The sequence below is a fragment of the Podarcis pityusensis genome (assembly GCF_964106645.2).
Source record: "Podarcis pityusensis genome assembly, chromosome: 12".
NCBI lineage: Eukaryota > Metazoa > Chordata > Lepidosauria > Squamata > Lacertidae > Podarcis > Podarcis pityusensis.
Genome location: NC_138037.1, coordinates 24,646,509 through 24,673,078, shown reverse-complemented (window position 1 = coordinate 24,673,078; position 26,570 = coordinate 24,646,509). Strand labels below are relative to the sequence as shown.

Genomic DNA, 26,570 nt, shown 5'->3' with positions numbered 1-26,570 from the left:
CCCTCTTATCTGCTCTCCATTGAAGAGCTGATGGGTGGAGACACAGAGGGCCAGCTGAAATCCTGGAGTGAGTGGCCCTTGGACCAGAAGCTTACTGTCTTAAGATGAGCTGGGCCAAGGTTACATAAGTACTTTAAAGGTTTAAATCTGCACTTTGAAAATAGAGCATAGACATACTCTGGCTGTTTGCTGACTGCAACAGGTTTCTGTTATAAATCCAGGAAGTAAAATGCACCCGAGGAGTGCAGGCTGGCTTTGGGGGCAAAGGACAGGCTGTGTGGCACACATAGCTCTGCCTAGTTTCTGTTTGCCACCTGAGGCAACTACCTCTTTTTGCCTAATGATATGGGGCGGCACTTGTCTTGATTTGTATTCATTTGCTGTTCTTGATAGCTCTGGTGTTTTGCTGAGTTGCTGTTATTTGTTTTTTTTTTTAAGAATAATTATTCCACTCTTCCCCCTTGAAGACCTGAACCACTGTGGGATGTTCAATATTGCTTTAAGCTGTTTTATAATGCTACATATAATGCTGTATCTAGGAATGAGTCAACATAATAAAGTCCATTTTGAGGCATTTTTATTTAAATATGTTTTTGTTTTAAATTACATTGTTTTTGCATGTTGAAGTTTGGCTTCACATGTTGAAACGCAAGATAGAAATAATAAATAAAAATTAACAAGTACAGGCAAAACAATCACAACAAGTTGAAAAGCTATCATAAGACACACACACAAAATTCTTGGAGACATTTGATGAGCCAATCTGTTTCCCACACACAACTGAGGCATTCCCAGAAAGAAAGAAAAAATGCTGAGCATTCATCACTTTATCACCTGCCATTCTGTGGAAGCTCTTCCTTCCTTTTTCCTTCAGCGGTGAAATTAGCTTAGGGAAGCAAAGTCTGAACGGTGAATTCCTGTTATTTCACAATGCCCTGTGTGGCAGGGCATTTCCTTATCATTAGGCAACCAGAATGCACTCCCTCAGCTATAAGTTCACAGAAATGAACACGGCTTTCCTCCTTGCTGGCTTCAACAAGATCTGCTACAAAAGGGAAACCTTGTATGGCGCATTCTGGCGGAAGGGAAGACAGTAGTAAACTTGTGTAAAATGCCTGTTTCTTTGCTTCTGGTTTTCCTTTCCTTACAACATTGCGTTTTTTCGCTAGTAGGTAAGTTCCAATCAGTTCTTTGCCAAGAATGGGGCTTTGCCAAAAATGGGGCAAGAATGGGGCTTGCAAATCTGATTTCTATTTTGGATCATTAAAACAAGTATACAAATACTGTATATATTTAGTATAGTGACTGGAACGGCATGCTGAGTGTTACGAGAGAGTTGTAATCTGGTTCGGCATGTGCAAACAGCCCAACTGGGTTTTTCCTGCTGCTTGGTGTTTTGACCTTCCAAATTAGGTTTATTGAGACTAACGGCAGCTGTCAGTTTTGATATGCAAGTTTTCATACCTGAATTAACAATTGCAAGGTTGAAATAGCCAGAGTTGTTGTTGCTGTGAGTGCAGAATATATTGAATGCTTCTCCATGTTGCATAATATTCAGATGCAAAGTTGAAAATAAAATTAGCTCATGGTTTTACCTAATTGTTGTAAATCAATACACATAAAAATGCAATAAATAAATTAGGACTGAGGATGTAACTTTGGGCACCTGGCAATGTACTGGTTTTACGTACAAGTCTGTCTCTTTGCGAGGGGGGGGGGCGGGTTAGCTTTGAAGGCAAGAATAGTTCATTTTTTCATGTGACTAGCTGCTTAGTACATCACAGATGCCCTAGCCTTTTCACATATTTAGTTGCATGCAGCACACTAATGTGCAGCAGGAGCTGTGGGGCTATACTTCTGACCCTTATACTAAATTTTTGCGTTGATCATGAATTCCTGAAAAGAGAATCTCTGCATTGATTGAGTGATTATTTAATTTCTGTACAGCTTAATATATTAAAAATATCTATGGGCAGTGTACAGAAAATTGAAGCAACAAAAGACAACTTAAAAAAAAAAAACCACTACAAAAATACACAGGTACATATTAAAATGTTACATTAATACCATGTTAAAAAAAGGTAAAGGGACCCCTGACCATTAGGTCCAGTCGTGGCCGACTCTGGGGTTGCGGCGCTCATCTCACTTTATTGGCCGAGGGAGCCGGCGTACAGCCTCCGGGTCATGTGGCCAGCATGACTAAGCCGCTTCTGGCAAACCAGAGCAGCGCACAGAAACGCCGTTTACCTTCCCGCCAGAGTGGTACTTATTTATCTACTTGCACTTTGATGTGATTTTGAACTGCTAGGTTGGCAGGAGCAGGGACCGAGCAACCGGATCTCACCCCGTAACAGGGATTTGAACCGCCAACCTTCTGATCAGCAAGTCCTAGGCTCTGTGGTTTAACCCACAGCGCCACCCGCGTCCCAATACCATGTTACTAATATATAAAAATCAGTATCAGTTCATTTTCCTTCTGGCACACCCTCCATCTCAGCCTCCGCGTTCTCACCTAGGATCCAAACAAACTCTCAGCTCATTCACAAAAGCCTTACGAAGAGTAGGGTTCCTGGAAAGAGCAGGCATCATCCTAGCCTTTCACCCCAGGCTTGCTTTTTATGGGCAGGCCCAAAGTGGATGGTACTTCCTCAGGCTGTCCATTCAGCTGTAGTCTCCACACCCAGTTCCAGGTACAGCAGGTTTGTTGAGTTTCCCAGGGGGTCCAAATGAGGGGAAAAGGATACCCTCCACTCACAGCTCTCAGACCCTCCAAATGTCCCTATTTTCCAGGGACATCCTTGATTTAGCGAAGCCGCCCCAGTTTCTGATTTGATGGAATGTCCCACTTTTCCTTAGGATGTCCCTATTTTCATTAGACAAATGTTGGAAGGTATGGAGTTATCCTACCCCTGAGCCGTCTGAAGGCAATCCTGTATAGCAGTGATTGCCAAACTTGGCCCTCCAGCGGTTTTGGGACTACAATTCCCATCATCGCTGACCACTGGTCCTGCTAGCTAGGGATTGTGGGAGTTGTAGTCCAAAAACAGCTGGAGGGCCAAGTTTGGCCATCACTGCTGTATAGGGAAGTTTTTAAAATGTTTAATTTTATAAATGTTTTTATATATGTTGGAAGCTGCCCAGAGTGGCTGGGGCAACCCAGTAAGATGTGTGGGGTTTAAATAGTAAAATTATCATTATGGAATGGGACGTCCCTATTTTCATCGAAGAAATGTTGGAGGGTATGAGCTCTTTCTTCACCCTCCAGCCAGTGTGGTGTAGTGGTTAAGAGCAGTAGACTCGTAATCTGGTGAACTGGGTTCGCGTCTCCGCTCCTCCACATGAAGCTGCTGGGTGACCTTGGGCTAGTCACACCTCTCTGAAGTCTCTCAGCCTCACTCACCTCACAGAGTGTTTGTTGTGGTGGAGGAAGGGAAAGGAGAATGTTAGCCGCTTTGAGACTCCTTCGGGTAGTGATAAAGCGGGATATCAAATCCAAACTCCTTCTTCTCCTTCTCCTTCTCCTTCTCCTTCTCCTTCTCCTTCTCCTTCTCCTCCTCCTCCTCCTCCTCCTCCAGCTGCTCCAGATAGAACCCAAAGGATGAGAAAAGTTGCATGGGCAGCCACTCTACGCAAGCAGGACACCTGGCCAACAGGTGCTCTACTTGTATGGAGCTCCTAGGCATGAGCAGATCCTTGTGAGAAGGATCCCTTCCTTGGAGCTCCATGCTCAACAGGGGTGCCATATCAGGGATGGGGCCTGAGCTTGTGATTCTATTCTGGCTGCTATACTACCCTACTTGCCTTAAATTTGTAGGGTTTTCAAACTATGGCTCAGTCCTGTTGCTTTATTTTAGTAGCTGCTTCTGCAGCAAGAAACTGTGTTGGGATTGGTAGTTTGCTGTTTTGTATCCTTGGACTCCAACGCCCATCACCCCCAGCCAGCATGGCTAAGGAACAGGAATCATGGGAGCTGTAGTTCAGCAACATTGGTAGGCCTGCCGGCTCCCCATCACTGCTTTATATGCTGCTGCTCATTCCTGTCCAAAGTTGTTTCCTTTCTCTGTGTTTCTCATTATTTCTGTTTTCCAGCTTGTGATTCTTTTTCACAAGAAATCTTCATGAAAGTTCAACATTTTAGTGCTTATTTCCTCTAATAACTTGTCTGTGCAGTTTTGCCTAATGTACACATTTTAGCAAAGCATATTTCCCTAACATATATATTTTCCCCAATGTAACACATTTTTAATGTTGCTTTCACTAATACTTGCGTTTTATGCAGTTTACATACATTTTCGTAAACATTAGATGGCCAAAGAACTGCATTGCAACATTCAGAGAGATTTGTGAATTTCAAAGTATGGCTGTGTTTCAATTCACATATTATTTATTTCATAAAATTTATACTCCATTTGACTGTAAAATATATCTGAAAGAGCATCTCCACCCCCATCGTCCAGCCCGGACACTGAGGTCTAGCTCTGAGGGCCTTCTGGTGGTACCCTCACTGTGAGAAGTGAAGCTAAAGGAAACCAGGCAGAGGGCCTTCTCGATAGTGGCGCCCACCCTGTGGAACAGCCCCCCATTAGATGTTGAGGAGACAAATAGCTACGTGATTTAAAAAAAAAAAAAACAAGCATCTGAAGGCAGCCTTGTTCAGCCTTTAGTGTTTAGTGTTTGATGTTGTATTGTGTTTTTACTATTTTTTGTTGGGAGCTGCCCAGAGTGGCAACCCAGTTAGATGGGCGGCATACAAATTATCATAATCATTTTTACAAAATAATAAAAAGCGATTTACAAGGATTATTTCAAAAATTGAGAATTAGGTAGATTCACCTTTAAATGTGAACTGAATTGAATTCCCCATCCCTATGCATTTTGCTTCTTATTTTTCCTCACATCTCTAGTTCCAGTTCTTTAAACAGATGAAGCACAGAGTTAAGCAAAATAAAGGGACAGAACAGAGATGACTCTCCCAAAGGTGTTGAATTCCAACTCCCGTTAGCCCTAGTCAGCACGGCCAATGGACAGGGATTGTGGGAGCTGTCATTCAACAACAGCAGGAGGGCCACAGGTCCTTCACCCCTGGAATATGGCATGCAGCAGGCAGAGCAGGGAAAAGGAATCTGTGGCCCTCCTCTTGTTGGATTATAGCTCCCATCAGGAAAAGAAGCCGATTCTCACTGGGACAATCTTAAACATAGCTTGTTTTGTTGAGGAATACAAATGATCCTTCTTCGGAAGCTATAAACAATGGACAACATAAACACATTTAAAAAATGGCATTAGTTACATTCATACTGCAATGCACATGCACGATAAGTCCAAAATCTCAAAACCACATTTGAATCATATGCTTAAAAATTTCTTCACATATTTGTGTTGTGACCATAGGAAACGTCAAATATCTATTTCAACAATATAAAAAAAGTACAGCTGCAGGTATGCAATCTAGATACAAATGTATAAATATGTTTTTAAGCATGTGGTTCAAATATTCTGTCTTAATTCCAGCAACTGTGGAAAAGTTTTACCCCTTTCTTAAAAAAGACAATGTTTCAATTAGTAGTAGCCTCTCTCTCTCCCCCCCCCCCCTTTGTGCTCAACTTCCCTTAAAAGTATTTAGGAAGAATTTGCAGCATTGCACATACTAGTTTACAAAAACGCGGAGCAATTGTTAGCACAACAATATAGTAAAAGACTTTATCACCGTTGGTGATAATTGTACATTTCCTTGTATTGTCTGTAAGGAAAACTGACTGATAAACTGCAAGGGTTTGTGTCTCCAGTACTCATCAACTTTATGCTGCTTCCTAATGGGTTGGAAGCCAAGGAGGACAAGAGGAAGAAACCAGCTTCTAGATAAGTGTAGGTCAGCTTTTTCACCGAAACAAAAAAACATTCATTTCCAGTTTGCAGAAGAGCTAGCCATTGCATCTTAAAAATAAAACACAGTACAAATTATTGTGGAGCCATCTATTTGGCATGCATATATATATATATGCATGCCAAATAGATGCATATATATATATTTGATTTTACATATTAAAATTTACAATCATACCACAACACCTTCCATAAATACAAGATTCCCATGAATCTCTGGACTTCCCTCCTCCCCCTCTGTGGGTCCCGTTATTAAACATTTTCTGCTGCATCTTTTATAGTAATCCAGATCTTTTTATATCTCCATTGTATCAACAGTTCTCGTTACATTACAAGTGTTATTGCAATTCCGCTAACGATTTTAACTGTTTACAGTGGTCTCCAAGGTAAATTATAAATTTACCCCATTCCTTATTCAAATTTTGGTCTCCCTGATTTCTCCGGTCATTTTTGCCATTTTGGCATAGTCCAGCAACTTGACGTGTCATTCTTCTCTGGTAGGGACTTTGTCTTCTTTCCATCTCTGGGCTAGCAGCATCTGCACAGCTGTTGTTGCGTACAATAAACCATCTCTTCCATTCCCTTAAGATTTTGGCACCTAGAATTCCTAATAGAAAAGCTTCTGGGTTTTTTTGGTGTTTTTTTTAAATAATATTTATTAATAATTTCAAGATTACAAAAAAAAGAAAAAACAAAGAACAACACTACAATACAAAGAAAAAGAGAAAAACGCAGAACATAAAAACCAATACAATAATACAACAAAAGGGAAAAAAAAGAGGGGGGGGAGACACAAATCCCAAATTGCACATCTATAATTTGCATTTGCTTGTTTCATTGACCTCCTCACACCTCCCTTTTTGTATTCTAGTTTAATTAATTATTTCAGCAAATTCTTTCCATCTTTCTCAATTTTTGTTAAAAAAATTATCTTAACAATTTAACCTAATAATTAACTCAACAAATCCTTTCCATCTTTCCCCATATTCTGTTATTCAAATTACCTTAATTTATTTAACCTTCTCTTACCCCAAAATACCTTAAAGCTTAAATCTTAGTTTTCAAATATACATAGCTCCTGATATCATTTCTGCTAGAGTCATATATTTTCATTCCAACATTTTCCCTAATATTCATTAAGCTAATTCTAAATAAAAAGTTTCCTTTATAAATTTTCTTCCAATCATCATCCAGCGTCTCTTCTTCCTGGTCTCGGTTCATGTCAGTCCTTACTGTCCATTCCGTCTAGTCCATCAACCTGGAAGCCTTATGTCCGAGGCCCTTAAGTCTCTTCCATGTCCCTTCTGCAGTTCTTCTTCTTCTTGTTTATACTTGCCCTTTTCCTTGTCTTTTGTTGGTCTCTTTCTTAATTTCTTTCCTTTCTCATTGAGGAGTAAGTCTCTGGGGGATTCCAACCCAAAATTGTCTCCATCTCCCTTCATCCAGCCCGCCCATTCCCCACAGTCCCACTCCCCACAGTCCTCGATGTAATCCAAAGAGTATTTAAAATCATATTTCAAGGTCTCTCCAAGGTTAGGAACCTCCTCATCTCCAAACTCCCCCTGGCCCGCTTCAACTTCAATCTTCAATGACAGTGGCTTATGCTCCTATAGGGCCTTGGGTCTCTCCATTTGTATTATTTGAGGTGCAACCGCATCCTCCTCCATTGTCATCTGCACTTGCCCAGTCAGTACAGAATCATAGGTTGGTCCCTGGATGATTTCTGTATCAATGTTCCCTGTTTGTCCACAGTTATTAACCACAACAGTCAAATCCATTTTCTCATTCATCAAGTCCATCTTCTCGTGCATCTGTTCCAGCAAGGCATTTGTCTTGCATAAAGCAAGCACCCAGTCTTCCTCCCAGCTCATCTTTGGTCAAGGTCAGAAAAGACTGTTCCCACGATCTTAATCTCACAGATGTTGGGTCCTCAAGTATACTGCAGCAACAATTTAACAAGCTCCCTCTAGAGGAGACAATTTCTATTTGTATCCATTTTTTTTAAAGGCAAAGGAAAGTTACTTTCATTTCCCAGATATTTCAGATGTTTTTCAGATATTTTGTTTCTTTAAAATGCAAAAGGCAACATTAGAATCAACTTGTCTGTCTTCATTAGCTATCTGTCAAAATATTCCATTCACAGTCAATGAACCTCTCCAACAGTTTCTGTCTCTGACACCCCGTTCCCAGGTTAGAGACGGTGGAAACTTATCCTTCTTCACTCCCTCTCCTGCAAGGGTTAAACAGATTCCCCCCCCCTTTTCTCCTGCTTCCAAGGGGGGTTTCAGTGATTCTGAATGAAGGAAATTTAGGCTTTTTTGACAGCTTTCCCAGCTTTAGTTTACAAAATTTTTGCTTTAGTCTATATACAAAAAGCGGAAGGCGGACTTCCTGTTTTGCACCTTCCCGCTTCGATACCAAATTAAGCAATTTCTTGATCCAATTTTCCGTTTCTACTCACGGGTACTTGTTTTAAGTCCAATTGTCCACAGGAAAAAGTCAGCGCTCTCTGGCAATGGCTGTGCAGCTTCACTCCGTGAAAGTAGCAGTCAGTTCGCAGCATCGCGCTTCTCACCCCACTTCGCTCCGGAGCCCCTAAATGGGATTCCCCGCGAGTAGGGGGGCGCTTCTGGTGCCCTGCTGAACCCCACGTTCCCAGGCTTCCTCTGCCTGGGATTTCTAGCGGGTCCCCACCTTCACCGTGGCGGGAAGACCCAGTTTCCACGGAGCCCGTTCCTCCGGTCGGAGGAACTCCGCCATTCACCAATGGCGCCGACCTGGAAGTCTTTTTTGTAAAAGTTATTTTAAACGTTTTTCCTAGTTCATTATATATCATTTCCCAGAATGCTCTCTCTCTCCTTTACACACTCTCATAGAGCTTCAACAGATCTGTTGGAGAGATCGCACTGAGCCCTAATAGCTGTGTTTTGTGTTCACTTTATATTAATGTGCAAATCGGGTTCAAGGGCTTCTTGAACCAGATTTCTGCTTGTGATACACATGACTAGTTGGTCTTCTGTGCCATAGATCTTACATTTTTTGTTTTTGGTTACAGATACCAGCAAATTTTTAATATATAACGAAAACCACAACCTTTGTGTTCATGTACAGTCTGCAAGCTATGTCACTACCAGTACTTGCAACCATGAAAGCGATGAACAAAAATTTAGATGGATTTCAAGCCACCAGCTGATGAGCGTGTCTTTGAAGTTATGCTTTGGAGTCTCTTCAAAGGTTGACTGGACACCAGTTACTCTGTACCCATGTGACTCAACAAGCGATCTCCAGCGGTGGGAATGCAAAAATGACACACTTTTCGCCATCCAAGGAGCAGATCTGCATTTCAACTATGGCAACAAAAATGAAAAAAGAATTATGCTGTACCGGGGATCTGGCGAATGGAGTCGGTGGAAGGTCTATGGAACCAGAGACGATTTGTGCTCCCGGGGCTATGAAGGTAAATCTTCCTGGTTGTTGTTTCGTTTTCCTTCTGAGTTAATATACTTGGCTACTTGAATCTTTAGTCATGTTGTTATATAAGCCAACAACCCAGCCAGATGGCTGGGGTATAAATAATAAATTATTATTATAATGCACAGAACTAGGAACCCATACAAATAACATAACTTGTCCCTTTAGAGATTTGTCATCCTAGGATAGGACTGCTATACATCAAGTCAATCGAAAAGTGGCTTCCTTAAAAAAACTCAACAACTAGGATAGCATAATTATCTGAATCGTCCCAATAGGCAAGGTGAATTTTGCCACACATTGAATGCCTAAGTATAATGAAATTCCAAGCTGTAAGATCATTTCTGTCAGAATAAGCAACAAGTGGACAGGGGTAGCCAACATGGTGACCTCCAGATATTGCTAGACTACAACTCCCATCTGCCACAGTCAACCCAACTTGTTGATGGCCAGTGGCCAGCTAGGATGAGAGTTGGGGTCGAGCAACACCTGAAGTGTGGCTACCCCTGAGTTAGAGCATGACTCAATTGCCATGTCCAGTTATATGAACAATAGATAACATCTAGGCTAAGGCAGAACCAACGTGCAAATATCCAGTTGTGGAGATGTTCAAAATGTTATTAATTCCCTTTTTAAAAAGCAAAGCAAAGCACAGATGGATAGCTGTCTGCCATGGATGCTTTAGCTGAGGTTCCTGCTTTGGACTAGATGACCCTTGCGGTCCCTTCCCACTCTACAACTCTATGAAACCTCTACCCAATTTAATATTTGCAAGTGATGCCAGGTTTGCACTTGGATGTGTCATTGAGGGGAAGTGCTCAGACACTTCCTCTCCTTTGTGACAACTCGGTGTCAAGTTTATGAACCAGGGCATACCAGCCAGTAACCATGACAACACGGAGACAGGAAGAGCATTCAAGCCATATTCAGTCATCCTCTCTCTCCCCCGCCTCACCGCACCATCTTCATGTTATTATGAACTGTAGCCTAGCTCCCTCCCGCACATGCCTGTCAATAATAATAATAATAATAATAATAATTAATTTATTATTTATACCTTGCCCATCTGGCTGGGTTTCCCCAGCCAGTTTGGGCAGCTTCCAACAAAATATTAAAATACAGTAATCCATCAAACATTAAAAGCTTCCCTAAAGAGGGCTGCCTTCAGATGTCTTCTAAAAGTCCAGCCCTAGGGGAGAAGATTATTTCCCTCCCAGCTTATTCACTTCTATACCTTTTTCCAGAATGTGGAATAAAGTGAAGGGATATAAGCATAAATAAAGAGCAAGCAAGCAAGCAAATAAACAAATAAATGAAATGAAATGTCTCCCTCCAGCCTGCCTGTCTCTGGTTTTGAACTATGGCAAGGAGGCATGTTTGAAATCATAAAAAACCTCTAAAAATAAAAGAAATAAGAATATTGAACACAGGATATTCAGGCCTATAATGGTATGTTTGTTTGATGGTTGGGTTGCATAGGCATATGTAAACTGCCATCCTACATATGAACTTTGCACACTTTGTTCTAAACCATTTCTGGCACTATCCCATTTTTGTGGAATAGCTTTTTACATTTGCCAAAGTGTTTTAGTCTTTTTATCCTTGTGACAATGCTGTAAAGTAGACCACGATACAATTTGAGCAAAACAACAAAGAGAACAGTGCTTGTATCAAAGACTTTTTAAAAAAAATAATATTTATTATTTTTCCAGAAACTTAAACACTAAAAAAAAGACAATGCAAAACATTAAATTAACAAAACAAAACAAAAACAATAAAATAAATCAAACAGTTTCATTATCCCATCTTTCACTCACTCATTTCCGCGACCTCCTCACACCTCCCTCTTTGTATTCCACTTCTGATAATTATTTCAGCAATTCCTTTCCATCTTCCTCTGCTTTCTATCCTTTAATTATCTTAACAAATTCTAACCTTATTTTTTCCTTTAATGCTCTATTAACCTATCTATACTTAATTCCTTATAACATTTCTACTAAAGCCATATAACTTCATTCCAACATTTTTCTAACATTCATTAATTTTACAATATTTCTGTAAATAGTCTTTAAATTTTTTCCAATCTTCTTCCACCGACTCTTCTCCCTGGTCTTGGATTCTGCCAGTCATTTCCGCCAGTTCCATCAACTTCATCTGCCACAGATGAAGTCCATCAACTTCATCTGCCATTCTTCCAGAGTGGGTAAATCTTGTGTCTTCCAATATTTCGCGATGAGTATTCTTGCTGCTGTTGTTGCATACATAAAAAAGGTTCTATCCTTCTTTGGCACCAATTGGCCAACCATGCCCAGGAGAAAGGCCTCTGGTTTCTTCAGGAAGGTATATTTAAATACCTTTTTCATTTCATTATAAATCATCTCCCAGAATGTCTTAATCCTTGGGCATGTCCACCAAAGGTGAAAGAATGTACCTTCAGTCTCATTACATTTCCAACATTTATTGTCGGGCAAATGGTAAATTTTTGCAAGCTTAACTGGTGTCATGTACCACCTGTAAATCATTTTCATTAAATTTTCTCTTAGGGCATTACATGCCATAAATTTCATACTTGTGGTCCATAACTGTTCCCAGTCAGCCATCATTATGTTATGTCCAACATCTTGTGCCCATTTAATCATAGCTGACTTCACCGTTTCATCCTGAGTATTCCATTTCAACAGCAAGTTATACATTTTGGACAAATTCTTATTTTTTGAATCTAACAATTCTGTTTCCAATTTTGATTTTTCCACCTGAAAACCAACTTTTTTGTCTAAATTATATGCCTCCATTATCTGATAATAATGGAGCCAATCTTGCACTCTATTTTTCAATTTTTCGAAGCTCTGCAATTTTAATATGTCTCCATCTTGTTCCAAAATTTCCCAATATTTCGGCCATTTGGCCTCCATATTGAGTTTTTTCTGTGCCTTCGCTTCCATTGGTGACAACCATCTTGGGGTTTTCTTTTCTAAGAAATCTTTATATCTTATCCAAACATTAAACAATGCTTTTCTGACAATATGATTTTTAAACGCTTTATGTACTTTGACCTTATCGTACCACAAATATGCATGCCAACCAAATACATTATTGAAACCTTCTAAATCCAAGACGTCAGTGTTTTCCAGAAGTAGCCATTCTCTCAGCCAGCAAAAAGCCGCTGATTCATAATAAAGTTTTAAGTCTGGCAGGGCAAATCCACCTCTTTCTTTAGCATCGGTTAATATCTTAAATTTTATTCGAGGCTTCTTGCCCTGCCAAACAAATCTGGAAATATCTTTCTGCCACTTCTTGAAACAGTCCATCTTATCCAAGATTTGTAATGTTTGAAACAAAAACAACATCCTTGGCAGCACATTCATTTTTATCACAGCAATTCGGCCTAACAATGATAACTTCAAATTTGACCATATTTCTAAATCCTTTTTGACTTCAATCCAACATTTTTCATAATTGTCCTTAAATAAATTCACATTTTCAGCAGTCATGTTAACCCCTAAATATTTCACTTTCTTAACCAGTGTTAGTCCTGTCTCTTCCTGAAACTTCTCTCTCTCATTCACAGTTAAATTTTTCTCTAAAACCTTAGTTTTTGTCTTATTTAACTTAAAACCTGCTACTTGTCCAAATTCTTGAATCAGTTCCAATACCCTTTTTGTACTGGATTCTGGCTCCTGTAAGGTCAATACTAAATCATCAGCAAATGCTTTCAGTTTATACTGTTTAGCTCCCACTTGTATACCTTTAACCTCTTGGTCCTTTCTTATCATGTTTAACAAAACCTCAAGGACCGAAATAAAAAGCAGTGGAGAAATTGGGCAACCTTGTCGTGTCCCTTTCTCAATCTTAAACTCTTCTGTCACTACATTATTCACAATTAATTTTGCCTTTTGTTCTGAATAAATTGCACCTATACCGTTTTCAAAACCTTGACCTACCCCCATCCCCTGTAGATTCTTCTTCATAAAGCTCCAGGAGATGTTGTCAAAGGCTTTCTCCGCATCCACAAATATCAAGACAGCCTTAGTGTTGATATTCACTTGAAGTTTTTCTAGAATATTAATTATATTCCTCATATTGTCAGACAAATGTCTGCCTGGGAGAAAGCCCGCTTGGTCTTTATGAATTTCTTCTACTAACACCTTTTTTAATCTTTTAGCCAAAATATCTGCAAAAATTTTATAATCCACATTTAGCAACGATATGGGGCGGTAGTTCTTGAGCTGTGTCTTTTCAGTCTCTGTTTTCGGTATAAGTGTAATGTAAGCTTCCTTCCACGACTCTGGTGCCTTTTCCCCTTCCAATATTTCATTACAGACTTCCTTCAGTGGTTGTATTAACCATTCTTTCAAAGATCTGTAATATCTTGAAGTCAAACCATCTGGTCCTGGAGATTTACCTAATTGCATATTCTGAATAGCCCCTTCCACCTCCTGGTCCGTTATTTTGTAGTTCAACATTAGTTGTTTTTCCTGAGAGATTTTGTGTAGTCCATTTATTTTCAGAAAGCGATCAATGTCCATTTCTTTCTGCTTCTCCTGTGTATAGAGTTGTTTAAAATATCTCTGGAAACTCTTCCTAATCTCCACTGGATTCTGTATATTTTTTCCTTCCACTTCCAAATTCATAATAGTGTTGAGTTTTTGTCTTTTTTTCATTTGCCAGGCCAACAATTTCCCACATTTATTTGCCGATTCAAATGTCTTTTGTCTCATCTGTTTAATCTTCCATTCTATTTCCTGATTCATCAATTTCGCATATTGTACTTGATATAACTTTATCTCTTTCAGAATCTCCTGTGACTTTGGTTTTGCTCTCAGTTTCTTCTCTCCTTCCTTTATCTTTTCCAAGATTTTGTCCTTTTTTTCATTCTGAGTTCTCTTCTTGATTGCATTCTGTTGTATTAGAAATCCTCTCATAACCGCTTTGCTTGCATCCCAGATTACTCTTTTTTCCACTGTAGTATTCATGTTTATCTTGAAGTAATCTCTTAGAGTTTTTTGGGCAGTGCTTGTATCAAAGACTAAGGTAATAAGGTATTCAAGAGGAACAAATTTATTATGGCATAAGTGGGGTTTTTTTGGCTAAAGTCTTCTTCATCAGGTGCATCATTTTGATAATCCACAAAAGATTATGGAATACAGTGGTACCTCTGGTTACGTCCTTAATACATTCCGGAGGTCTGTTCTTAACCTGAAACTGTTCTTAACCTGAAGCACCACTTTAGCTAATGGGGCTTCCTGCTGCTGCCACAGTATCACAATTTCTGTTCTCATCCTGAAGCAAAGTTCTTAACCCGAGGTACTACCTGGTTAGTGGGGTAGAAGTGGAAGGATCATTAGGCGCGAGTGATCATGCTCTTCTGAAGTTTACTATACAGCGGAAAGGAGCAGCCAACCATACTAGGACTCAATTTCTTGACTTTAAGAAAGCCGACTTCATAAAACTTAGGGAAGTGCTGGGTGAGATCCCATGGACAGTAATACTAAAAGGAAAGGGAGTTCATGATGGCTGGGAGTTTGTTAAGAGGGAGATACTAAAAGCACAACGTCAGGCAATACCAATGAGACGGAAACATGGAAGGTGCCTAAAGAAGCCAGGGTGGCTATCTAAAGAACTTTTAACTGAGTTAAGATTAAAAAAGGATGTGTACAAAACATGGAAAAGGGGGGAAACCATCAAAGAGGAATTCAAACAAATAGCCAGCACGTGTAGACACAAAGTCAGAAAAGCTAAAGCACAGAATGAACTCAGGCTTGCTAGAGAGGTTAAAAGCAACAAAAAAGGCTTTTATGGGTATGTTCGTAGCAAAAGGAAGGACAAAGAAACAGTGGGGTCACTCAGAGGAGAAGATGGTGAAATGCAAACAGGGGACACAGAAAGGGCTGAACTCCTCAATGCCTTCTTTGCCTCAGTCTTCTCCGATAAAGAAAACAATGCCCGACCTGAAGAATTTGGAGCAAATGATTCAGCAAAGGAAACACAGCCCAGAATAACTAAGGAGATAGTACAAGAATACTTGGCTAGTTTAGATGTATTCAAGTCTCCAGGGCCAGATGAACTGCATCCAAGAGTATTAAAAGAACTGGCAGATGTGATCTCAGAACCACTGGCAGTCATCTTTGAGAATTCCTGGAGAACAGGCGAAGTCCCGGCAGACTGGAGGAGGGCAAATGTTGTCCCTATTTTCAAAAAGGGGAAAAGAGAGGACCCAAATAATTACCGCCCAGTCAGTCTGACATCAATACCAGGGAAGATTCTGGAGCAGATCATTAAGCAAACAGTCTGTGAGCACCTAGAAAGGAATGCTGTGATCACCAATAGTCAGCATGGATTTCTGAAAAATAAGTCATGTCAGACTAACCTGATCTCGTTTTTTGACAGAATTACAAGCCTGGTAGATGAAGGGAACGCAGTGGTTGTAGCCTACCTTGATTTCAGCAAGGCATTTGACAAGGTGCCCCATGATATTCTTGTAAAGAAGCTGGTAAAATGCGGTCTTGACAATGCTACCACTCAGTGGATTTGTAACTGGCTGACTGACCGAACCCAAAGGGTGCTCATCAATGGTTCCTCTTCATCCTGGAGAAGAGTGACTAGTGGGGTGCCACAGGGTTCTGTCTTGGGCCCGGTCTTATTCAACATCTTTATCAACGACTTGGATGATGGACTCAAGGGCATCCTGATCAAATTTGCAGATGACACCAAACTGGGAGGGGTGGCTAACACCCCAGAGGACAGGATCACACTTCAAAACGACCTTGACAGATTAGAGAACTGGGCCAAAACAAACAAGATGAATTTTAACAGGGAGAAATGTAAAGTATTGCACTTGGGCAAAAAAAATGAGAGGCACAAATACAAGATGGGTGACACCTGGCTTGAGAGCAGTACATGTGAAAAGGATCTAGGAGTCTTGGTTGACCACAAACTTGACATGAGCCAACAGTGTGACGCGGCAGCTAAAAAAGCCAATGCAATTCTGGGCTGCATCAATAGGAGTATAGCATCTAGATCAAGGGAAGTAATAGTGCCACTGTATTCTGCTCTGGTCAGACCTCACCTGGAGTACTGTGTCCAGTTCTGGGCACCACAGTTCAAGAAGGACACTGACAAACTGGAATGTGTCCAGAGGAGGGCAACCAAAATGGTCAAAGGCCTGGAAACGATGCCTTATGAGGAACGGCTAAGGGAGCTGGGCATGTTTAGCCTGGAGAAGAGGAGGTTAAGGGGTGATATGATAGCCATGTTCAAATATATAAAAGGATGTCACATAGAGGAGGGAGAAAGGTTGTTTTCTGCTGCTCCAGAGAAGCGGACACGGAGCAATGGATCCAAACTACAAGAAAGAAGATTCCACCTAAACATTAGGAAGAACTTCCTGACAGTAAGAGCTGTTCGACAGTGGAATTTGCTGCCAAGGAGTGTGGTGGAGTCTCCTTCTTTGGAGGTCTTTAAGCAGAGGCTTGACAACCATATGTCAGGAGTGCTCTGATGGTGTTTCCTGCTTGGCAGGGGGTTGGACTCGATGGCCCTTGTGGTCTCTTCCAACTCTATGATTCTATGATTCTATGATTCTATGATTCTATTTCTGGGTTAGCAGAGTCTGTAACATGAAGCGTATGTAACTTGAAGCGTATGTAACCCAAGGTACCACTGTAATGCATCTGCTAGCTTCTAAAGTATTACACGATTATTCTTCTGTGTCTGCTGTAAGCCATGGCTAGTTGGCTAACACTTTGTCTTAAAGTATACCAGAGTAATGGTATACTTGATTACTTTATTACTGGTTCTTTTATTGCTTTTACACTTTTCTCTTCCTCTTTCTTTCCAGACATGTTCACTCTGAATGGCAATGCCAATGGAGCACCATGTGTATTCCCTTTCCAGTATGATGGTAACTGGTACGCAGAGTGTACAAATGCTGGCAGGTCCGATGGCTGGCTGTGGTGTTCAACTACTAGAAACTATCATACAGACAGGAAATATGGCTTTTGCCCACTGAAATGTAAGTTCTGTAGTTGTTTCTCAAGCCTGGATCATGAAATGTCACTATCTAAGGCTATGTACACACCATATATTTAAAGTACAGTCACACCTTGGTTGTCAAACGGAATCCGTTCCAGAAGTCTGTTCGGATTCCGAAAAAGTTCGACAACCAAGGTGTAGCTTCCAATTGGCTGCAGGAGCTTTCTGCACTCAAGAGGAAGCCGCAGAAGCCGTGTTGGATGTTTAGCTTCCAGAGAATGTTTGCAAACCAGAACAGTTCCGGGTTTGCTGTGTTCGGGAGCCAAAACATTCGAGTCGCAAGGCGTTTGGGATCCAAGGTATGACTGTACATTGTTTCTCTCAAAGAATCTTGAGAACTGTTGTTTACATCATAGAGCTGCGATTCCCAGCACCATTAACAAACTCTAGTTCCATGATTCCTTGGTGGAAGTTTTGTGCCTTAAATATATGGCTAAATGTGGATGGCTAAAAGCACTGACTATTTTAATTGATCATTTATTCAATAAAACATACATAAATGTGCATATTATTGAACTGTGAAGATAGGCAACTTTTCTGAAAAGGGCAGGGATGTAATGATTTAACAAACTTTTTTTTGAGTTTTATTTATTAACGTTCTTAAGTTACATAGGTAAACATTATCATATTACATCACAAGGCTTATTATAATATAATTTTCAGCATGTATACAAAGTTTATACACAAAGTTTATATACCTAAAGAAAAGAAACAAGGACAAAAACTATTCCAAAATCATATATGTACCACACTTTGGACTTCCTGTCTATCCTGTTGTATATTCCTTTTTTACAAATGAATATGATTTAACAAACATTAACTGCTTGTTCCTGCCGGGGTCCTGACTGGAGCTAGGGTGTCCTTGTGCCTGTTATCTGCAATTGGAGAAAAGCTTCCATTGTGGATAGCAAGGGTGGGGGGAATGTGGCAGTTTCTATCAGGACCATGGTGTGGGCAAAGGGTTAAAAGTCAAGGCCTTTAACAAAAAGAAAAGAAACACATAAAGGCAAAATCAAAGAAGATCACATGTCTGACTGTTCCAATGTCCAAACTCTGTATTTTTCTACAGAGCCCTAGAACAACTCGGGAGGAATTTTCCTATGAATTTTAGCACTATATTATTACAGTCCCACTGCTTGAAGTCGCATTGTAGCTTGTCATTGCATTTAAATATATATATATATATCTATATATCTTTATTGATGTTTAAAGCAGAAAAATAACAGCTAAAACTAGCAGGAACGGCCAAACCTATAGATCCAGCCAGCTCAGTAAGCAGTCTGTGTCACTGAGTAGAAGTAATTCACAAACTGTCTGGCTCAATAGAGACCACGGGAGGTGAAGATTTGACAGAAACATCCAGACAGAAACAGGAAAATATTATTATATACTTTAGATATCCATTGTTTGAGAGGGCATGTCCAAGCTACCTTAGAAAAAACAAAGCAGAAGTCACCTACCACAAATGGTGTGTTTCTGAGGTCCCTTTGTTCAGTTCAGAAAATAGTTATGTCTATGTTAATTTCAGGACGATAGATTCAGACTCTCTAACTAAATAATGCTTCTTTCGTTTTGTCGTAACGAACATTGGAAGCCTGTCTTTATTTCCCCCTATAGTTGACGGAATGGACAAGCTGTGGAATACAGACCATATGACCAATGTTCAGTACCAGATAAACTCAAACGCTGCTCTAACTTGGTACCAAGCGAGTAAAAGTTGTCAGCAACAAGGTGCACGTTTGTTGGGAATTACTGAGTTACATGAGCAAATGTACCTAACAGGTAAGTTATCCATGTGCATGGATATTTTGTAGCATGTCATATATTATATCCCAAATAAATTAAAGTGAAAGACTTGAAAGTTGCACAACAGAACTGGCATTATCCCCATTCCTGATCTCTCTGCATTAACAGGTGCATAGATCTTATGTTTCTATGATGCCTGTCTGTTTGTCTTTACGACTGAGAACTCTGAAAAAGCAGGATTCCCAATCGCACAGAAAGAAGTGTAGCCATACAGTTGGATACGGTTGGATAGAGTGTGGTGCTGATAATGCCAAGGTTGCAGGTTCGATCCCCATATGGGACAGCTGCCTATTCCTGCATTGCAGGGGGTTGGACTAGATGATCCTCAGGGTCCCTTCCAACTCTACAATTCTACGATTCTATATAATATCTAGACATGAACACAATAAGCTGAATGTGTGAAGGCTGAGAGTGGGAATGGCACTCCTAAGTTTTCTGCCTCCCCTGCTGTGTGCAAGGTAACATTTGAAAAGTGATCTTGTAGCTTTGCTTCATAAATGTCAAAAGCAAGCTCTCCTGCTTAAGAACCCTAATTTTGCACTGCCTTATCACAGCAATGAAGAAATTTAAACCCATGCACTCATACTATAGAGTCTTGTTGGTTGCTTGACTCTCTTGCACATACTGAGCAATCGATTTGCATTCACCAGGAACTATTTGCTCAAGCCTCTTTTCACATTTTCAATTTCAATGTGAAACGATCAGATTTATTGCTTAATCTGTAAAAACAGATGCCCCAGTCCAACCTGCCAATGTTTCATACTCTCTGCTGTGGAAGTCACACTTCCTGACACCAGATATGTAGGAACAGGTTGTGGAGATTTAGTGGTGAGCCAAAAGTACTTTGCACATTTTAAATTTTACTTCATGTATTTGATCACCACGATCCAGGAGAGTGAGACTGATCGCAAATGCTTATTTTCTGCAAGTCTTAAACTTCAGCCTGGTAGAACTTGGCTCCATCTTGTCTGGTTCTTCTTGTCGTAAGCACGAAAGGCAGGTCTAGAGGTAGACTTATCAAATTCAGTAAGGTGTTGTTGTGCCGACAAAGGAAACTTTTGGCAGATGGTGCTTCTCCCTTCATAACGCTGCAGTGGTAAAATTAATTTTCGATTGTTGAAATTCTCCTTTGCTCTGCAACTTTGATGCTCATCCTTACCCAGTTACCTGTAATTACTACTGCCTGTTGTGGTGTCCGCATTCCTGAGACTGATTCTTTGCTGTGTTTTGCATGCTCATTTAGCGTTAACTTCGACTTTGACTACTGAACTCTGGTTTGGTCTTAACAGTTTGGACTCCAACCGTGGATGGCAATGGAGTGGTGGCCATCCTTTCAGATACCTAAACTGGGCACCAGGTAACCACTGTTGTTTGGGTGTTTATATATTCTAAGTGCATTTGTCTTTCCAATTTTCCTCATAATCTGTTAGTTTTTCCTCTTTTTTTGCAGTAGAGAACAATACCCCACACACAATTTCAAATGTCCCTTCCCCACTAAGAGTGCAATTCATGATGCCCCATTTCATCTTCTCATCCTGAAATTTTTGTTTGGATTTCCAAAACATGTGTTCTTGGGTCCAATATTCTATGGCCTTCCAGATATGTTTAGCTATACATACTATCATCCCTATAATTGGCCATGATGAATCATTCATATGTTCATTACAAATATAGGTTGAAGGCCTGAAATGAAATTTTGAAGTGAAACAATGAACTGAGCACTTTTGCCGTGAGCAAAATTGCAGCCTGGATCACTTCAATGTGCTGATCTGTTTACTGAGCTGACTTTATGTAGAAAACGCCTCTTACATGCCCGTTGGCTACAATGGAATTTTGTAACGAAGACCTTGAACTCTGTAAAGTGAATATCCTTCTTATTTGTGCCCGTTTCTTAAAGGGAGTCCTTCTCCAGAGCCTGGAAAAACCTGTGGAACATTTAATCCCAGTAAAAATGGCAAATGGGAAACTCTAGAATGCAGTCAGAAACTTGGTTACATTTGTAAAAAAGGGAATTCCAGTCTGAACTCCTTCACTATTTCTTCAGGTAGGTTGATGAATAGAAGTTGGCAGTAGGCTGATGAAAAAAAAAGGAAAGCTTCACATGTATTTTGGAGCTCTTTCAAAAAGCTCTGTGAAGAGGAGTCTTCAAAACACCCAGTTCTTGAAGAGGATAGTATTGTTTTCTGTTGTTTCAAAAGGGCCTATTGGCTGTGTAACACAGGCGTCTACACAGTCAGCATCCCTAGTATGTGCAAGCATCTCAACTATAGCTTTGACAACTCCTGCAGCCATCCATGAAGAACCTTCTTCTGCCCTTTCAGCAGTAGCAGCTGCTTCCACTTTCAATAATCCATCCTCCTCCTTCAGTGGTGCCTCCTTCTCTGTGCTGGCAGCCAAAGGCTTCTGCATGCTCAAAGTCTTCCTTATGAACTGGCCCATGGCTTCAGGTTTATTTATTGCTGTATTATCCAAAGAGAACATGAGAGGAAACAGAATGCAAAGTATTTTATTTTGAAGAAGTCTGCTGTTGACGAGACAATTCTGGGCCCCTTTATGGTAGAGCCCACCTGAAATGTAAGAACGTGTATGTCCTTGGCATCAGAAGTTTGAATTTAAAGCATTGTATTTACATTTCAGTGTGAGAAGGAAGCATCCAGATTCTAGACAGCTATGGCAGCAAATTCCATTATCTGTAACAGAGACGCTGACACTGAGAGACAGGAAAACACCACTTTGCTCTTAAAAGCACATTCTGATAAATATCCCTGTGTGCTACGCCAAAGCGTTGTCACAGTTTCCTTCCATTCCCTTTCAGCATTCTACGCAAACATGCCCAGGTGTTTCCTAAATGCATTTCTACGTTATTTAAAAGATTTCCCCGCTCCCTTTAGTGACACAATCATTATATTTATTAAAGTGGGGAGTTTGTTTAGCAGAGTTTCCCTGCTGATGCACCTGTTTATCAATAGGGCATGTGCAAGAAACAGACTTAATTTATGATGGTTTGCAAACTTGTGAAGGAGGCTTAGATCACCAATATCGTGTGTGTGCTGGATTGGGGACTAAAAGGAAATCTTTGGAGGAAGCTGGGGCTTAAGTGATGAGGAAAAGGTGTGTGTATGTAAGGTAAAAGAAGGTAAATGACTCCTGGATGGTTAAGTTCAATCAAAGGCAACTATGGGGTGCGGTGCTCATCTCACTTTAGGCCAAGGAAGACAGCATTTGTCCACAGACAGCTTTCTGGGTCGTATGGCCAGCATGACTAAACTACCTCTTATGCAACGGAACACTGTGACGGAACACACAGAAACGTCATTTGTCTTCCCGCCACAGTGGTACCTATTTATCTACTTGCACTGGTGTGCTTTTGAACTGCTAGGTTGGCAGAAGCTGGGACAGAGCAATGGGAGCTCACCCCGTCACGGGGATTCGAACTGCCGACCTTCTGATGTGCATGCCCCTAACATTATGTGGAATCTATACAGCATTGTGTGCATAGGTGCCTACTTGATCATTGTTTGTGGCTGTTGTTTTCCCAGAAACAAATGTGAATATTAAGTGTCCTGAGGGATGGATATCATATGCAGGCCACTGTTACAAGATTCACAGAACAGCGGCCTTGTGGAATGATGCCTTAGCATCATGCAGAAAGGAAGGTGGAGATCTGGCGAGTATACACAACGTTGAAGAGTACAGCTTTACAATTTCCCAGCTTGGGTACAGTGAGTATTTGTACATGGTATCTTATCAATTAGCATGTTTGTGTAGCAGCAGTAGTTTACATAACTGGCAGCTGCTTCATCCCATCTAGGATTAATAAATATTACAACGGTATCAAGAATTTTAGTGGCTATTTCGCAGCATTTTTCAACTCGGTAAAGCTTTCTTCTCTAGTGTTTTGTCTGTGATTGCATATGTGTCAGCCTAGCAATTTCTCAGGCTTGTGGGAATTAAGATGCATCTGCGGAGAGGCTTTTCTGCTTGAGGTACGACAATAGATGTAAAGCACTAAATGGCCTCGGCCCAGTATATCTGAAGGAACGTCTCCACCCCCATCGTTCAGCCTGGACAATGAGGACCAGCACCGAGGGCCTTCTGGCAGTTCCCTCACTGTGAGAAGTGAGGTTACAGGGAACCAGGCAGAGGGCCTTCTCGGTGGTGGCAGCCGCCCTGTGGAATGCGCTCTCTTCAGATGTCAAGGAAATAAACAACTACCTGACTTTTAGAAAACATCTGAAGGGAGCCCTGTTTAGGGAAGTTTTTAATGTTTGATGTTTTATTGTGTTTTTAATATTCTGTTGGGAGCCACCCAGATTGGCAGGGTATAAATTGTTGTGTTGTTGTTGTTGTTATCTGTAGTGACCTAATGAAATGTCAATGCTAAGCCAGTGGGAAAAAGATAAGGCATTGGCTCAGAAGGCTCCAAGGACTAACGCAGGGGTAGTCAACCTTTTTATACCTACCGCCCACTAATGCATCTTTCATGACGGTAAAATTTCCTTACTGCTCACCAGTGCTCAATGGAAGGAGGATTCAGCTTGTGCCATAGAACCCCCTACCGCCCACCTAGAATCCTGAAACGCCCACTAGTGGGCGGTAGGGACCAGGTTGACAACCCCTGGACTAATGGCTTTGACTGGACTGTGCCAGTGCTATGATTTTGTTCAAGGGCAGAAAATGCACAGCAGGCAGTACAGCTGGGAGAGAAGGCTTGGCAGTGAAGGGCCATCACTCTGTGGCAGAGTCCATGCTTTGCATGCGAATCATTCCAGGCTTAATCCCAGCATCTCCAAGTATGGAGATGTCCAATGACTTCTGTCTGAAACCATGCAGAGCTGCTATAACCCTCCAGATGTTGTTGGACTCCAACTCCCATCAGCCCCAGCCAGCATGACTGATGGGAGATGTAGTCCAGCAACATCTGGAAAACCACAGGTTCCTCACCCCTGATGAGGTGAGCCAGGTAGACCAGTGGTGTGACTCAATATGAGGAAGCTTTTCTATCTAGCTCAGCTGTAGAGAAAACACTTTGCTTGAAAAAGGTGCCAGATTCAAAGCTTGGTATTGTCATCAACAAAAATAAGGTTGCAGGTGCTGAGGAAGACAACTTCATTTGATCCAGGAGAGCTGCTACAAGTCAGTGAGGATAACACAGGGCTAGATAGGCCAGCAGTCTGACCGGGTATAAGATAGCTTGCTAGAAGGGATTGCTGAATAAGGTATCATGCTCAGTGGTGGGACATTAGAAACCCTGAACAACTTGTTAGCATTCTTTGTGCGTATAATAACAGAACAAAACAGAACACAAAATTTAAAATTTGTGTAGTTTGCACAGATCACAAAATACATCTTTTCTTGCTGCAGAATTGGGATTATTTCGATACAGACCTTTGGGATTTTTAAAAAGTACATAGATACTAGTCAATACTGTATGTACAGTGGTACCTTGGTTCTCGAACTTAATCTATTCCAGGAGTCCGTTCGACTTCTGAAACCATTCAGAAACCAAGACGCAGTCAAGCGGAAGCCACGTCAGACTTTCGGCTTCAAAAAAACATTTGCAAACCGGAACACTTACTTCTGGGTTTGTGGCGTTCAGGAGCTGATTTGTTCGGCAACTAAGCCGTTTGAGAACCAGTCTAGAAAGTTGTTTCAGTGAGAGGTGATGTTTTGAGGATTCTGCCATAACTTTCTGCGCTAGCTGGCTGGATCCTGTGTCTTGCAGCATAATGCAGATGTGCTGTAGTGGAAAAACGAGGGAGAAGACCTTGTTGCGAGAACAAACAGGGGAAAAATACATTATGTAAGTGTCAGGAATGCAGGACCAGGAGCAATGGAAAATCTCATTTAAAAGCAATATCTCTGTCATGAAGGTGTCACAGTAGGTGCCAGAAAAACCAAACAGTGTACTACATTCTGCTTGAATGTTGAATTAGTCAGAGGAAGTCCTGTGTACACATCTTGGCAGCACCATCTTGTTCTTAGTGATTCAGGTCAGTGGAAAGGAAACACCTGTTATGTTTGGGCTCGGGTTCAGTATTCAGCCTCAGTGGTGACATCTCCTACAGTTAAGGACAAGAAACTCCATGAACACACTTTTAGCTATTAACTTGCCACTGATTCTTTAAAAAAATATGGTGACAATTGAATATTGCTGGATGCAGCCTTTTTAAAAAAAATATTGGGAAACTATCATTGAAGAGCAATCCATCCAGCCTACGACTGATGTGCTAGTGCCCGTGAGTGGAAGATTCCTATCAGTTCCATAGTTTCCCGCTTCATCTCTGCTCCTCTGTCTATGGGTACACACAGAGAAGGTGAGAGATCATTGCAGGAAATCAGCGGTCTCTGCATGTCTCTCATCCAGCCCATTCAGTGTTCCTCCATCCCTCTGTGCAAATTCTCATGTCCCAGAGCATTGTCTCCCCTTCCTTATAATTTCCCTTTCCTTGTTGCTACTGCTCAGTGGCATGCGGTGAAATTTTTCATAGGGGAACAGTTAGGGCCAGAGACACCAGCTTGCAAGGGTGATTGGGGGTGTGTGTGCTGATGTCACGCCCATGAGCATCGTGCCTCCTTCCTTAATTTTTTTTTTATAAGATATTTATTGAAATTTTCAAAGTGTTACCAGATAAAATAAAAGCAGTAGAAAATACAAAATAAAAATAATTAACAAAGTAGAAAAAGAAAAAAACAAACCCCTTCCAACCATATGAATACAAATTCAAAAATAAGAAAAAGTGACAAAAAGAAAAAAAATACAAAAATACATCACACACAATTAAAAAACATTTAAAAACAAATTCATTATTCTCATATCCTCAACTGTCATTACCTTCTTTCTTTGACCTCCTCCTCCTCCCTTTCTTTGTATCCTAGTTATTAATTATCCCAGCAAATCCTTTCCATATTTCATAATATTCTGTCATTACATTACCCTAAACTGTTTTAATCTTATCTTTCTATAATAAAATAAACCTTAAAGCTTAAAACTTAAATCTTATCCTTACCAACTTCTCATAACCATAATATTCTTTCATAATTCTTTAAACATCTTTACTAAAGCCAAGTAGTTTCATTCCAACATTTTTCTAACATTCATCAATTTTGTAAAACAGTTCTAATGGTAGAAAAAAGAAATACAAACAAATCCAATCTTCATCCAACGTCCCTTCCTCCTGGTTCCGGGTTTTGTCAGTCCTTATTATCCCGTCGATCTAGCCGATTAACCTGGCAGCCTTATATCCGAGGCCCTCAAGTCTCTTCCATGTCCTTTCCGCAGCTCTTCTTCATATTTGTAACTGTATTTTCCCTTGTCTCCTGCTCGTGGTAACTCCAGCTTGGCAATATTTTTAACCCTTCTCGACAGATCAGCCCCT

General features: G+C 40.7%; 1 protein-coding gene across 1 annotated transcript in view; it reads left to right on the top strand.

The window, feature by feature from the left end:
- The first annotated feature begins 975 nt into the window (after positions 1–975).
- Positions 976–26,570, top strand: part of LOC308459246 (macrophage mannose receptor 1-like) — a 59,193-nt gene continuing 33,598 nt past the window's right edge. The window contains exons 1-7 of the mRNA XM_080974377.1: positions 976–1,172; positions 8,939–9,340; positions 17,192–17,365; positions 19,003–19,167; positions 20,435–20,548; positions 21,089–21,235; positions 22,731–22,913. Coding sequence (XP_080830503.1) covers positions 1,112–1,172; positions 8,939–9,340; positions 17,192–17,365; positions 19,003–19,167; positions 20,435–20,548; positions 21,089–21,235; positions 22,731–22,913 — 1,246 coding nt within the window. The 5' untranslated portion in view covers positions 976–1,111. The remainder of the gene's footprint in view (positions 1,173–8,938; positions 9,341–17,191; positions 17,366–19,002; positions 19,168–20,434; positions 20,549–21,088; positions 21,236–22,730; positions 22,914–26,570) is intronic.